Source organism: Entelurus aequoreus, linkage group LG05 (genome assembly GCF_033978785.1).
Source record: "Entelurus aequoreus isolate RoL-2023_Sb linkage group LG05, RoL_Eaeq_v1.1, whole genome shotgun sequence".
NCBI classification, from domain to species: domain Eukaryota; kingdom Metazoa; phylum Chordata; class Actinopteri; order Syngnathiformes; family Syngnathidae; genus Entelurus; species Entelurus aequoreus.
In genome coordinates, this window is record NC_084735.1 from 30,208,155 (window position 1) to 30,224,088 (window position 15,934).

General features: G+C 35.5%; 2 protein-coding genes across 12 annotated transcripts in view; one reads left to right on the top strand and one right to left on the bottom strand.

The window, feature by feature from the left end:
* LOC133650454 (voltage-gated potassium channel subunit beta-2-like) overlaps positions 1–15,934 on the top strand; it is a 193,384-nt gene that overhangs the window by 33,504 nt on the left and 143,946 nt on the right. The gene's annotated exons all lie outside the window — the stretch shown is intronic.
* LOC133650451 (X-ray radiation resistance-associated protein 1-like) overlaps positions 1–15,934 on the bottom strand; it is a 42,157-nt gene that overhangs the window by 21,266 nt on the left and 4,957 nt on the right. For 2 of the 11 annotated variants that reach the window (XM_062047689.1, XM_062047688.1), the window contains exons 2-16: positions 15,323–15,456; positions 15,183–15,254; positions 12,655–12,892; positions 12,440–12,591; positions 10,935–11,030; positions 9,733–9,842; positions 8,013–8,050; positions 7,875–7,946; positions 7,715–7,808; positions 7,513–7,637; positions 6,287–6,418; positions 4,426–4,555; positions 4,180–4,313; positions 4,020–4,102; positions 3,112–3,947 (exon numbers count right to left, since the gene is read on the bottom strand). In XM_062047689.1, coding sequence (XP_061903673.1) covers positions 3,839–3,947; positions 4,020–4,102; positions 4,180–4,313; positions 4,426–4,555; positions 6,287–6,418; positions 7,513–7,637; positions 7,715–7,808; positions 7,875–7,946; positions 8,013–8,050; positions 9,733–9,842; positions 10,935–10,993 — 1,086 coding nt within the window. In that variant the 5' untranslated portion in view covers positions 10,994–11,030; positions 12,440–12,591; positions 12,655–12,892; positions 15,183–15,254; positions 15,323–15,456 and the 3' untranslated portion in view covers positions 3,112–3,838. Of the gene's footprint in view, positions 1–3,111; positions 3,948–4,019; positions 4,103–4,179; positions 4,314–4,425; positions 4,556–6,286; positions 6,419–7,512; positions 7,638–7,714; positions 7,809–7,874; positions 7,947–8,012; positions 8,051–9,732; positions 9,843–10,934; positions 11,031–12,439; positions 12,592–12,654; positions 12,893–15,182; positions 15,255–15,322; positions 15,457–15,639; positions 15,842–15,934 lie in introns of those variants that run through there. The other 9 variants (XM_062047690.1, XM_062047692.1, XM_062047691.1 and 6 more) reach the window with 9 other exon arrangements.

The following is a 15,934-nucleotide window of genomic DNA, read 5'->3' on the forward strand; positions in this document are numbered from 1 at the left end:
ATTTCCTCAAGATGCTTGACATCAGTAGAAGAGGATGAAACAGAGAATATTATACTATTTCTTATTTTCTCGTTTTTGAGAGCAAGGTAAGTAAGTAAAATGTACTTACACAGACAAAAAGTGCTTCACAACACAGTTAAAATGTCAGGAAGGACACACAATATAAAAGGCTAAAATAAACAATATAAAAGGCTAATATAAAAGACAACATAACAAACATAGTTGCTCAAAAGTGTCTAATTAAAAGCCTGAACAAATAAATACAATTTATGTTTGCTTTTGAAAGTGTCATCTGAGCGCAATGAAGGTGGAAGATGGTCCCAATACATGGGAGCTACAGCCTGGAAGGATCGGTCACCTCTAGTCTGAAGACGAGTGTGTGGGACCTTTGGAAAATTCTGATCCACTTAGGTTAGAGCCCGGGGTCTTTTCTTCTTTCTTCGTTTTAAGGATCACATTTGGCATGAGTCGTTTACATGTTTCCCATCCAAACCCTGACTAAAACCCTTCTTTAAAGTCAGAATCATTAAAACGATGGCTGCCAATTACCCCCCTCTCACTTTGATTGGAGAGGTCCATACTTTCCTCACACCCCCATTATTATTTGGAAATGTATGCAGGCAGACCCCTTCTTTACTTGTGTTGCTATACAACATGCAACAATGCATCGGGCAGACATATTGGATTATTCCTTCAAATTCTGCGCCAAAAAACCCCCAATTCGGGCTGAAGATGCTACCCGAACACATACTACACAATATGAAATTGTCAGCGGGCCCGCTCACATTTTGGAGCTAAAAACTGGCATTCCAAAATGTGATGAAACTTGTTCGAAAAAAAAATCCCTATTGTGTCTATTTTGGGGGGAATTTTACCTGTAGATGTCATTTTTAGGTTCACCCCTATGAAATACCTGTTATTAGCATTAGAGGGGCCCTTTAAGGGTCTGGGTCCTGAGGGGCTGTCTTGCAGCCTTATGCGGACATCTGGGCTGGTGCCTCTGATGGGGTTCATTTAAATAGTCCAATGTTCAGTTTAGAGTTGAAAAACAGACCTAAATAAATGTAAGTTCATTTTTAGAGGGTTACGATAAGTAAATGGCAACAATTCGGTGGAATGGCCCATCGTTATTGTAAACAGCAGTGACCTCTGACCTCACAAATGTTTGTGTTTTTGATAACTCAAAAATGTCAGGAAAATCAATTTTCACCAATACTTCTTCACCATCAACTCCTTTTAAAAAGCAGAATACACGTAAAAAATGCAAAACAAGCACGTCAATGAGTCATTTCATGACATTCCCACAAGTGCTGCGGTATAATCAAGCCATCCTTGCTGAGTTGAATGCACTCAGAATGAATGAAATGTTTTCTTCCCGTGCTGCAGCAAGATGTGTTCAAGTGCAAGTGAATGAATCGCAGCAAATTGCATTAGAGGGTAATTAAGTCTCACGGACGTGTTTGCTTTCAAAGCCGATGCCTGCACTCTGCAGTGTTTATACTCCATCACAAATACTTCAAAGATGTTATTTTCTGCACTCCCTTGGTGCCGAATGACTACGGACAGTAACAGGATATGAGCGTGTGACACCTGAATAGAGATCAGATGAATAGAGATTTCTTTTTTTTGGCGTCTATTTTGTTAGTGCTCTTTGACACTCCTATACAAAGTGCCACCTTTTTAGTACATGTTGCTCTGTTAAAAAGTGTGTTTGTCATTCCAACAGGAGGACCACATTGGAAAACGATATAAAGTTGCATACTTTTGGGGAAAACATACACTGTTTGTACATTTTCCAGGAACAAATGCCATTATGTTTTGGATTTAAAAGAAAATAAGAGAAACTTTATGGAAAATTGTAGACATTTTGTTATTTTCGAAAACAATGTGAAATTGTAGTAGAAAGACTAGAATTTTTCCAGTCATTATGCCATATTTTCCCAAAAATTTACATTATTTTGTAAATGCAAATGCTGACAACTATGCAATGAGGGAATTCTGGTATTTCCAATTTTTTTGGAGGGTGGATTCCATTCTTTGATCAGTCTTTGAAAATCTGGTGGAATGACCAGATTTCCCTTATTTTCCTTGGTTGTCCATTTTTTCCAGAGAGTTTACCTTATTTTGAAATGTAAATGTCGACAGGTTGCAATAAAATATGTAAATTATGGAAATTACAGTCTTTCCAAAAACTGTTGAAAAATCTGTTGGAAATACCAGAATGTTCATTATTTTCATTGATTGTCCTTTTTTTTCTCCAGAAAAGATATCTTATCTTCAAATGCAAATGTTGACAGGTTGCAATAAGTACATTATGGAAATTCTGATCTTTCCAGTTTTTTGTGGGAAAAAACAAAATACCTGGTGAAAATATCAGGATTTGTTTTATTTTCCTCATTGTACCATATTTTACAGAATGTTCCCTTATTTTTCTAAATGCTAATGACAGGTATGCAATGAAGGGAAATACAGAAAATTCTGATATTTCCATTTTTTGGGAGAAAATTATAAATTGTTCTTTCCAAATTATTTTTTTAGGTTTTAGGGGATTACAGTTTTTCCAAAAACTGTTTGAAAATCTGATGGAAAGACCAGAATTTGCTTTATTTTCATGACTGTCCCTCTAAAACTATGTTATATTAGTGCCATGCTTTTATCTCGAAGGTCCAACTTTAGCGGCTAGAGAAAGTGTTACGCTGATGTGGCCTGAGCGTTGCTGAGACGAGAAGCTGTGCTCCTGCGGCAGAATGCAGAAAGGATTTTTCCCCCATCAGAGTTAAAATTGTGGAAAAATACGGGAAACTATTAAAACTCAAACATCAAGGTGGTGGAACTGAAGGACAAAATACAAAAGTTTTCTGAGGAAAACAGGAGGGTTGGCAAGTATATGAAAAAGGTGCATTAGAAAATAAAACACATTAAAAAATAAAACACATAGCATTTTATTTGTATATTCTTCTATTATATTATATACTGTAATCTATAACAGGTTTTCCCTTTTACAGTATGTTCATTTTTTTTTCATTGTTTCTCAATCATAGAGTGTGATTCTAAATAACTATGCTACTGAGTGCCAAAACCATTTATTATGTCACTTTTTTACATCCCTAAATTCCCTCGTGGGATTAATAAAATATATTTATTTATTATATATATAATTTCTCTCACAGGGTGAATAACACCTGAGCCCATTTATCTATCCAGTGTTGACAAGTTCACATTAATGCTCACATTTAAGAATTTCAATGAAATTCTCTGATTTATTAACCACTGTTAGAACTATTTTTATTGGCCTTTATTTTTGTGTAGTCATCAATATACTCAATTCAACATTACACAAACACAAAATATTGCACCAATCCCAACATTTGGTTTAGCTTCAGTAATTGTGAATCATCTGGAAAGACTTCCAGAGGCCATGTGGACTTAATAAAAGATATGCAGATTGTGCAATTTGTCTTTTCGAGCTTTGCTTATATTAGTAGATCATTTTCACGTCGCGGGATCACAAAGTTCAGAGTGCTGTGGACCAGATGGAACTGTGTGGTGCATTTGCAATTTGTCACTGATAATCACCGGCAGGAAAATCCAGGTCAGTTTATGGACCGCGTAAACTGTCTGAGGATCTGTGGTGATGTCATAGTGACATCATCAGTTTAAGTTACTGCTAAACAACTTGGACTTTTTCGATTTACAGTAGTCACCTATTATTTGAATCATTTCATAAACCATTTAACCACTGGTTTAAAGAAAAAATAATGCCTAATATTAATGATATTTCCAGATGATCATACATATTCAGCAGCACTTTACCTATTCACTCTTGGCTCCTTCCTTGTTACATTGCTTTCCTGTGCAGGAGCTTGTGTTGTGTCTCCAAATCCCTCAGCAGCTTGAGTGCCTCCTTGTGTTCTCTCTTCCTCAAACCAGTTCCAGTATTACGGCACCTGTGCAAGAAAACCAAAGTATATGTTTAAATTGTGTAAAAACTACAAGAGCGGTCATTGAAAAGTGTGAACCTTAAGGGGCTTGACCTTAAGTCCTTGATTATCTCATCAAGTAGTTCACTCTGTTTTGGTCTCAAAGGTGGTGGTTCCTTAATCTGTGTGAGAAAGTTGATTCTCCCATCATAAAATGTCACAATGTATTAAAGTGGAAATAATTCACAATAAAGCGTGCATTCTCGTCTGTCCAAACCCGTTTGAGTCTTGGTCTGTACGGCGTCTGGATGCTATCGAGTTTTGGTTTGGAGAGTCTGTAAATATTAAGATTTTTCAGTGTGCACTCCAGCATTTGAAGAGCTGTTTGGATTCCTGTTAAAAAAGAACATTCTTCTTCACCATGGGGCCATTGTGCATTGTGTAGCCAACGTTTTTTTGTAGGCCCGCATGAAGTAGAGGAGTAAAAATAGCTGCCGGTCCTCACCGACGGGCCGCACCACATCAGGATCTGATTTTGCGTCCATCTTCTTCTTTCTGCTGGGAGAGAACCCTTCAGGCGCGCCCTTGTCTTTGAGTTTCATGGACGTTTGGTCGTCTTCAGGGAAGTTGTTTGCCTGAATAGCGTTAAAATGTCATCTTACAGACACTCCTTCAATTCAACAAGTTCCGTGTTGCAGGACGACACAGGAGGTCCTTCATACCGACAGCCATCAGACTGTATAATGCATATGTTTCTTGACTGCACTTAAATGTAGAGTATATGTAGAATATATTTATATTATTCATATATTATATATATAATATATTATATATATTATATTATGTATTATTATTATTGTATATTGTGAGCGAACTGTGGTGCTGAATTTCCCCCAGCGATCAATAAAGTACTTTCTATTCTATTCTATTCTATTCTATTCTATTCTATTCTATTCTATATTGTCGTATGATATGAGGCCTTTGAATGAATGACTGATACCAGAAATAAATCCAATGGGTTTATATTGAAGGAGTGTCTGTAAGATGACATTTTATTTTACAACAATTCTAAATAAGTGCCTTGATGCTGGAGTTCAGACAGTGTATATGTACTATTAGTAAGCCCTCCTGGGAATTAGGGTTGCGTGATATATATCATATAACTGATGTAGAATAGAGCTTGTAAAAATATCTTGATTATGCATGTTGATGACACATTGTAGATGAGTCCCGCTAATTTGAGAGGAACAAGCGAACGAACGCGTCCTCCAGGCAATGTAGCGTCCTCGCTAGTGACTGATGTTTCTCCACAGTGCAAAGCTGCTAAAACAGCAATCCTTGCCTCCATTGTGGCAAATAAACCAAGGGCCTGATTTACTAAGACCCAAATAGCAGGTGCTAAACAGCATGTGCAAACAATAAAACAGCGTGTACTATTATTGAGCGTGTTGCGTGTGATCTACTAACACTGCGTGTGCAATTCATAACTGGTGCAGACCGCCTTATTTAAATGAGGATTTTGCGTGTACTATGCGGCCAGGGCTTTCACCACGGAGACACTTGGTCATTTACTGCACTTTAATGTTATCATGCGGATTTTGCTGTGGTTTTAAACATGCAGCAGCCATGTGACACTTTTTATGGGCATTTCAGAAACCAGCGGTCCTAACTCCTGCGGTGCATCTATAATGGAACCCACTTTTTTTTTCTTCAGTGTGCTCTTGGGAGTTGTTTGCTGCACTGCTTGCGAATGTGAAGAAGAATATGCAAGAAAATGCATATTGCAAGAATTTTTTTTCACAAAGGAAATAGATAAATAATATATATTTTACATATGAAAAAACGAACGTCATTAAAAAAACGCTAGCAGACAACAAAACACATCAACTGAATTTGTTTTAATCAGTCCCTTAAAGGGGAACTGCACTTTTTGGGGAATTTTGCCTATCGTTAACAATCATTATGAAAGACATGACGACGGATTGATTTTTTTAAAATGTATTCTAAATATTAAATAAATATAAATAAAAGTGCCAATGGGAGGTCCTCTATTTTGCCCATAAAATCCAATAAATAACCATTCAAAAACCGCCAACAATACTCCATTTACATTTTGTGATTTTAAAAACCACTCCGGACAACAAGCTTTTAGCCTCTCTCAAACTACAGGATCCAGCTGGGTTACAATAGATGCCTATTTACGGGAGAAAAACAGAATGATTAAACTTGATGACTGATGGATATTAATTAGCAGAGCTCCAAGCTTTATTTTGAGACGTGCAGTGAAGTCTGTATTTTTTTAATGCGTGAAGTTGTTGGTACATTTTGCATAATAGGAGACCGTTGCAAAAGTAGACTTACTGTACCTTTGTGACAAAGACATGTTCATCTGTGTTGAAGTTGCCCTTTAACCACACTGCCATCTTCCCTTCCTCAAACTGGATTCCAGCAGGACGACACTGCTGCAGCAACAAAGGCTTGTGTAACACCTCCGCCACCTGCAACAACACAATTGTAGTTCGTTTTTTGTAAAGATATGCTTTTTTTTTAAGTAAGAAGCTTACAGCTAAAGTTTTTGGCTCTAGAGTGCCACCTGAATGGAGCATCGTTGAGAGAGCGTCATGAGTATGCGTCTCTTTCTGTCGGACAAATTTGGTGTCCACAAACATGTACAACTTGCTCTCTTAGTGTCCTTTAATTACATACATTGTTGATCTGTAGAAATAAATATGTCAATAAAGTGTGTTTATGTCATTCAAACAAAGAAGAACTAGGATCACACTGAAAAATATATATTTAGTTAATTACTTGGGCAATGTTTTGTATTTTTTAGGACAAAACTGCTGTTAAGTTTTGTATTTAAGAGAAAATACAGTAACATTTCTGAAAAATAAGGAGAATTCTAGTCTTTCCAAAAACAATTCAAAATTCTAGTAGAAAGATCAAAATTCCCCTGTTTACTCCCTCAAAGTTGTTTTTACTTTCAATTGCAATATTTGAGATGTATAAAAAAAAATCTAGTCCTTCCACTGGAAATTCAATTTTTTGGGGAAATACCATTGTCCTTTATTTTCTAGACAGTTTATACTATTTTAATGCAAAAGTTGACAGTTAGCAGTGAGAGAAAATAAGGAAACTTCTGGTCTTTGCAATTTTTTGGAAGAAAGTTCTTGTATTAACAAAAAAGTTTTTAACATTTTGGTGGAAAGGCCAGAATGTTCCTTATTTTCAAGAAAGGTTCCCTTATTTTCAAATACAGATGTTGACAGGTATGCAATTAAGGTAAATAAGAGAAATTATAATCATTAAAAAATATATATTCTAGTGGAAGGATCAGAATGTCTCTTATTTTCCCTGTTTGTCTCTCATTTTGCATTAACTTTACCTTATTTTCAAATGGAAATGTTGACAGGTATGCAATAAGAAAACAAGGACAATTCTGGTCATTTAACCAAAATTAAATGTTTTTCTTTTAATAGATGATAATTTCTCTTAGTTTTTCTCATTTTCCAGATTTCCTTCTTTTGGTTGTAGTTTGCCTAACTTGCAAATAAGTTGTTGTATCGAGATTGTTTATCTGTGTTGAACTGACCACAAACCCATCAAAAACATTTTGGTGAGTAGAAGCAGGCATCTGGAGTCCATGCTTGACATCTTTACATGTCACTGTTATTCCCATCTTCTCCTGTAAGTAATATGTCAGCAGTGGGAGGTTTCCTGTGTGGAAACACGAGTTATTTCATGCAATAAAATTGATCGTCAAAGCATTAAGAACACCTGAAACATTTCTTTACCGCTTTTCTTTGTGGTCAAAGTGTTGGAGCGAATGTCGATTTCTCGAAGCTTTGAGAAAATGGATGCAGGCAGCAGCGCCTCCTCCTCTGCAATCTGACGAAGATTAAAACATTGACGAGGGGAAGTAGCTGACATTAAAATGAGTTTCCATTAGGGCACCTTGTTGTGAGATAAATCAAAGAACTGGAGCTCTGGTAGAGGTGACAGTAACGCTCTGAGGAAGTCACTCTCCTTGACGCAGATGTAAACAAAGATGAGAGTAATTGAAATGTTTAAACTTAAAGCGTATTTCCCTACCTGTGACATGGTGCTAAAACTCCTCTGCTCATCTAGGGCTGGATTGGAAAGAGTCATGACAGATGAATAAGCAACTGGCATCAGAACCATGTGATTGCTCTCAGACAATCAGTGCAGAAAGATAATGACAATGTATACAAATATACATATATAATATAAATATAATATACAGAGAAAAGACATGAAAAAAAAACAGTATTCAGGTGGGGGTTTGTTAAAGTAGGGATATTCAAAGTATATCACAGCCCTGAGCCCACGGTTCGTTTTTTTTAGGCTGGTGGAATACAGACAAATAAAACTAAACACTAACGATTAGGGTCACTTTGAAAAGACATAAAGTTTGCACCTCAGTTTTCCTATGCCCCACTTTTCGTATAATTCCGTTTTTTATAAAAATGTTTGCCAAATTACCAAAAATTACCAAATTTTCACTGTCGATGAAAAGGATTTTAAGTGTGCCTTATAGTCTGAAAAATATGGTAAATAATATGCAACTATAATTATTTTATACTTGTTTACATTAAAAAATGTGGTATTTTAGACTGCAGTATTGTTCAATTAAGGGCACTTATTACATATGTCTAGCTTGTGTGCTATTGTGTGCTTAGCTGTTGTGTAGTTGCTAGCTTCTAGTCATACTTGCCAACCCTTACGATTTTTCCAGGAGACTCCCGAATTTCCGTGCCCCTCCCAAAAATCTCCCGGGGCAACCATTCTCCCGATTTTCACCCTGACAACAATATTAAGGGCGTGCCGTGATGGCACTGCCTTTAGCGTCCGCTTTTTCACCATACAAACAGCGTGCCGGCCCAGCCACATGTTGTATGTGGCTTTTGCATACACACGAAAGTGATTGCAAGACATACTTGATCAACAGCCATACAGGTCACACTGAGGGTGACCGTATAAACAACTTTAACACTGTTACAAATATGCGCCACACTGTGAACCCACACCAAACAAGAATGACAAACACATTTCGGGAGAACATCCGCACCGTAACACAACATAAACACAACAGAACAAATACCCAGAATCCCTTGCATCCCTAACTCTTCCGGGCTACAATATACACCCCCGCTACCACCAACCCCCTCCTCCCCCCAATCTCCTGAATTCGAAGGTCTCAAGGTTGGCAAGTATGCTCCTAGTAGCCTATAGCCTACCATGTTTACCTTTTGTAAATGACTTGGCTAAAATACAAAAACGACCAACCTTGTGTGCTTATTGGAGGACATTTAGATGTTAACTTGGCACAAGAAAACACGTTGCAGGACTGCTTCTATTGGATCTTATATCGGACATTTTAGATGCATGGTCAGATACTTATTCTTTTGCTGATATTGGTCCAATATGCAATATCAATATCAGACCAGGACACCCCTATTCTGGAACAGATCAATTGGATTTACGTGAGTTCTAACGGGAAAAATTACTTCTTTGTTTTGTACGATTCCGTTTTTGTCTGACCTTTTTGGAACGAATTAATAGCAAAAACTGCCTTAAAACTGTAAAAGGATACAAAAATTAGCTAAAATGTTATGACAATGCTTTCACATATTACTAATGCATTACTATTTGCATAGGATATTTTGACCATATATTGTACGTTGAATTAGAAAAGAGAAGAATATCTAAGTGGCTCAAGCATGCTCTAGTTTTTCTACAAATGCAGACATTGTTGGAAAAAGTTTTACACCCCAATATTGAAGTCACTCACCACGTCCTTCTTTTTCAAGGGGGGTCTGCACGGGTCTGGAGCAGCCGGTCATCACATTCAAATATGGTATTTTTGTGATGCGGTTACCTTGTAGGTTTAAGTGCTTCAGTCTGTTAAAGGGGAGAAAGGGTAGAAATTGTTACAATTATCACTACTTAAAAAGTAATAACATTCTCATTTTATTTACAAAAGCATGAAAAAAAAGTTAAATATGTTTTAAGCAAATAAATTATGTGTATTAAAACAATTAATGGTATAGAAAGTTTTTTTTTTTTTTAAGATTAAAGTACCAATGATTGTCACACACACACTAGATGTGGTGAAATTTGTCCTCTGCATTTGTCCCATCCCCTTGGGGAGCAGTGGGCAGCAGCGGCGCCGCGCCCGGGAATCATTTTGGTGATTTAACCCCCAACTCCAACCTTTAAATTATGCAAGCAATTATGCAAATTATATAAATTATGCACAATTTAAAAGTGTGATTACGGGTGTTCTGATTCATTGTTTGACAGTACTATTGTTGTTACAACCATCTGTGGTGCAGTGACCATGAGGTAGGTCTTTAGCTCCCTGAAAACAAAAAAATCTTTCCATTCCTGCCTTACTCCAGTTTAAATACATGCACCATTCGTACATCCAAGAAACACTTTCTGTCTAACATTTTCAAAACAAAAGCGACAAAATGAATACTACTAAGAAGTGGCCGCTAACTACCGCTGGAAAAGTGACAAGTTTCCATACAAAAAGTTACGACGTTAGAAATTCCAAAGATCTTGTTAAGTTCTCCTTGTACCCAACTGTCCAAAAGATTTATGAGGCATACAAATGAATGACATGCAAAACACATCATTTTGAACAGTCTAAAAAGTTGGAAATGTAGATAAAGGCTCCTTTAAAATGAGAAACATATTTTGTTAATTAATTATGTATTATTACAAACATGTAAATTAAAAAATATATATACATACACTGTATATATAATTTATATATTGTTGTAAACGAATATCGTACAAAAACGTTTTTTTCTATTTAAGTCAGAGAAGTGAAATTGTCCAATGAATGTAAACATTTTTTTTTTCAGGTACCGTATTGTATGAGTGAATCTGTACAACAAAAACTATGTTTCCTTGAATTTAGGGCTGGAAAGCCCTGAAAAAAAGTTAAAACTCAAATGCAACAAAAATCACAAACCACATCAGTACCTCTTGAGGGCTGAGAGGCTGCCAAAGACCTCCGAGGACAATTTGTTATCATCGAGCATCAGGACCTCCAGGGCGTTAAAAGGATCTTCAGTGTGCCTGTGCAAAACAAGAAACAAACAAAACATGTCATACGGTAATCCACAAATAAATTTTCCACTGAGAAAAACATGCCGTAAAACAGTTTACCAACACACATTTAAAAGGTGTGTTTTTAAAGTATATTCTCCAGACACAATCAAAAGTGAATATGTAAAAAGGGTTACCTTAAAAATAATGGCAACAAAGTGACAACTAATATGATTGAATAGATTTTGATTGCCATAAATTTGAGTGAAAAAAATAAAGATTACATTAAGATTTAAACCAAAACATTGAATACATTTAACTAAAAGTACCACTTAAAATGAATTAGATTTACAAAGCATCAGGATGATGTTAATTTAGATCCACTGATTTGCTAATTAAATGTCATATATAATTTCTTATTTATCTCCATTGACAAGCGGTAGAAAATGGATGGCTGGATGGATTTAAATTGCATTTCCCAATTATTTGAACTGAAATTAAATGTACATTTGACATTCACTTTCGTGGATTCAACTTGGTGCAACTTGATTAAAAATACAGAATGCTTTAGTGACATTTATGTATCTTTACCAAATATTTGATTTAAACTAAGTAAGGCACACACAATACTTCTATAGAAATAAGAATTAGTGAAAAAAAATATCACCTATCCTTAAAGAATCCCCTGAAGTAGAAATTAGGAAAATATGGACAAAATACACCACTCATCAAATTGTTCCTAAAGTAAAAGAAATACAATTTAAGAAGATTTATAAAAAAATCCCTACAATGAATTTTCTTAAGCAAAAATGTACCCTAATGTTGGACAATTTGACTTTCTGTAATGTTAACATACACAATTTAGATTATAATCTTGAAATATGACTCATTTATTTTAAGAAGCAATGAAGTATAGGCTACAAATTTGGTGTAAATATACCTATATATTCCCATTAACGACTAAGTTTTGCATATTTGTATATTCGTCAAAGTAAACCCTAAATTTGGACTAATGTTTTAACCTATCAAACAAGACACTTCAAAATATACCAAAGACCTCAAGTCTTCTTTACTAGATAACTTAGATTTAATTTAGACCTCCCCTTTTTATTTTTTTTAACTGTGTAATCCATATCTATTCTATCATTATCTGCTCCTGCATTTATTTTGGCTGTAATTGTTTACACTTACCCTGTATGTAAACTGCTTATCCTGAAATATGTTAAAATTAAAGGAGTACAAGTGTTTGTATAGTATAGTCAAATGTTTAAAAACAAAGAAAATTCCATTTGTGCACCCCCTCCTGGCCAATTGGAATATTGTGAAATTGCATCTTTAAATACATATACACATTTTCTTATTTGCTTACTTCCTGTGGGAGTAAATCTATTGACATATTTACACGATGCCAGTGAACATGTCTCATTAAAGATACTAACAAAGTTGAGAGAGGGTCTTGATACTGTGTTCCAAGATGAGGCGGAAACAAACAAAGCTAATTTCCGGTCAGATAAAGAACTTTCAGTAGAGGAAGGCGGCTGAAGGAGACAACATCATCAGCTGACAAATAGTTATAGGACAAATCCAAAACCTGAAAGACAAAATGTGATTATTTAAATGACATTTAATTATTCCAATGTTTTGCTTATTTTACCTGAAGATGAGGAAAGTCTATTGCATCAAAGGCGACATTGCAAAGGCCGTTCACAGCCAGATTGAGTTCTTTTAAAGAAACAAAACTGCCAAAAGAGCCTTTGGAAAAACACAGTTGACATGTTTAAAGCAGAACTAATTAACTTTTGAGTGGAAATTGTCTGAACTAAAGAGAGGGAGTTAATTGATGCATCCACGTAGCCGACGTTGTCAAATGTCTTGAGGTCTTCTGGCTTGACCTGTGCAAGGAAAAAAAAACACCAAAGTATTTTTATGCACAGAAAAGACATATTAGAGCACAGGTGTCAAATTCAATGCCAGGGGGTAGATCTTGCCCGCCATATAATTTGATGTGGCCCGTGAGAGCCGTGAAATAATATGCGTCAATAAAGTACATTATCTTTTCTTACCAAATGTAATAATTCTTCCCTTTTGGACAAAAAAAAATAGATGTACTGCATGAAATTGCATATATTTGTATTCAATATTATCAAATAATTTCACAAATATTATTATCATACATTATAAAAAATTCCTAAACTAAAAATAGATATTCAAATATTTGCTTGACTTCTGTCTGAATATGTAATAATAATGTTGTTCATGTTAATAATGTAATGTTAGTTACATTTGTATGAATTTAGGTTGGAAAGTAGTTATAATCTGTAATAATAATTAACTATTAGTTTTGTGTTTCCTAATACTGTAACAAATATAATATGATACATTACAAACTTTTTTTGTTAACATTAAAATAAATGACTGATTGACTTATGATTTCAAAGCAAGTTATCCTTTAAATTCTACATTGTAAAAAGGACAATAGATTTCACGGTTAAGAAAAAAATAGGTAGCCAGAATTTTACCGTTAAAAAAAACAGTGGTACTGTTTTTCTGTTTACAGTAATACACAGCAAAAACAACAACAACCATCGATTTTACGATAAAAAAACTGGCCACTCAGTCGCCAGAATTTTACCGTAAAAAAACAGTGGTACCGTTTTTATGTTTAATATTTTTTTACGGTAAACAGGCTGCTCTGTCGCCAGAATATTATCGTTTAAAAAAACTGTGGTGTTATTTTTCTATTTACAGTAATACACCACAAAAACAACAACAACCATCGATGTAATGATAAAAAAAAACTGGCCTCTCAGTTGCTTGAATTTTACCGTTTAAAAAAACAGTGGTATTATTTTTCTATTTACAATAATTTACCACAAAAACAACAACAACCATCAATGTCATGATAAAAAACTGGCCTCTCATTTGCTTAAATTTTACCGTTTAAAAAAACAGTGGTATTATTCTTTTACTTACAGTAATACACCGCAAAAACAACAACAACCATCGATTTTACAATAAAAAATCTGTCCGTTCTGTCGCCAGAATTTTATCGTAAATAAACAGTGGTATGTACTATTATGCTGTAAAAATAGACCATCATATCTACATTAAATTCTGGTGACTAGGCTGCCAGTCTACTTTTTTTTTTTTTTGCGGAGTACGTAAAAAAAAAAAATTGTGATCAAATGCATAGGCAATTGTGTAAAAAAATATCATGAGATGAATCCTTATACATTTATATTCATGTATTACTCATGGTTAAAAGCGGACCCCTGAGGGCAACCATAACTGCATTTGTTCGATTACGCATGCACCTCCTGGTACCCCAGCACCTCCAAAACCCTCAAATCTAAACTCCAAACATCTCAGAACAAGCTAGTCAGGTTACTTCTAGACCTCCACCCCAGATCCCACCTCACTCCTACCCACTTCTCTAAAGTGGGCTGGCTCAAGGTGGAGGACAGACTTAAACAACTTGCACTGAGCCTAGTCTATAAAATCTGCTACACCTCCCTGATACCGAAGTACATGTCAAACTACTTCCTTAACGTAAATGACCGCCATAACCACAACACCAGGGGGAGCTCCACTAACCACGTTAAACCCAGATTCCGAACTAATAAAGTTCTTAACTCATTCTCTTTCTATGCCACATCAATGTGGAATGCGCTCCCAACAGGTATAAAAGAAAGGGCATCTCTATCCTCCTTCAAAACCACAATAAAAGTTCACCTCCAGGCAGCTACAACCCTAAACTAACACCCTCCCCGGATTGCTAATAATCAAATGTAAACAATCTAATGCAGATACTTTTTCTTATGCCTTCTGATCTCTCTCTCTCTCTCTCTATGTCCACTACTTGATGTCCATATCCTACCCCCCTCCACACCCCTGATTGTAAATAATGTAAATAATTCAATGTGATTATCTTGTGTGATGACTGTATTATGATGATAGTATATATGATAGTATATATCTGTATCATGAATCAATTTAAGTGGACCCCGACTTAAACAAGTTGAAAAACGTATTCGGGTGTTACCATTTAGTGGTCAATTGTACGGAATATGTACTTCACGGTGCAACCTACTCATAAAAGTCTCAATCAATCAATCAATCAAAGTGGCCCTCAATGAAAACACGTTTGACGCCCCTGTATTAGAGAGTCAAATAGGTTCTTACAGCATACAGCTTCTGCTCACTGATGTTGACAGTGCAAAGTTCAGATGGTTCACCAACCTCATGAAGTTGCAGCTGCAGGATAAAATACATGTTTTTACAGTGCCTAAAAAGGGATTTTAATTTAAAAAAAAATGTCTCACCAGGAAGTCTTTGTCTAAAGTATAACATCCATGGCAGCTCTTTTCTTTATCACAACTCTCCTTTTGTCTTCTGCACAAAGTCATGCTTTTGTGCTCCTCTGCCATTCTGAAAGCTATCAGCCAGTGAGAAGCACCTACGAGAAACATGTCTTGTTAGTAAAAGTTAATAAATAGTATTCACTTGTTTCATGTGATAAAAGGAAAGAAAAAGACAATTCAACAGAAACACAATGGTCAAAAACATTTCACATAAAAAGAGGCAGAAATATTTTATTTATAGTGCTCTTTCTTCCAAGACTACTCGACATTGTACTTACCTTCTTCTTTTTGAAACATTAACGTCCGAAACGTAATCCGTTGTAACTTTTAAAGTCAAAAGCATCCATGTTTAAACACGTTGTTACTGTAGTGTGCTACAGTACATTCTATCTCCTAGCAACACAATGGACGCGCATAACCTCCCGTCCGATAGGTGGTAGTAGTAAGTTAGGCGATTAAGAAAAATAATTAATAACGTGTAATACACTAAATGTAAAAAACAATCCCTGAAACCCCAAGAAAATGGATGTATGGATGTATGGATTTGCGTTAGGCGTATTTTTAAAACAAATC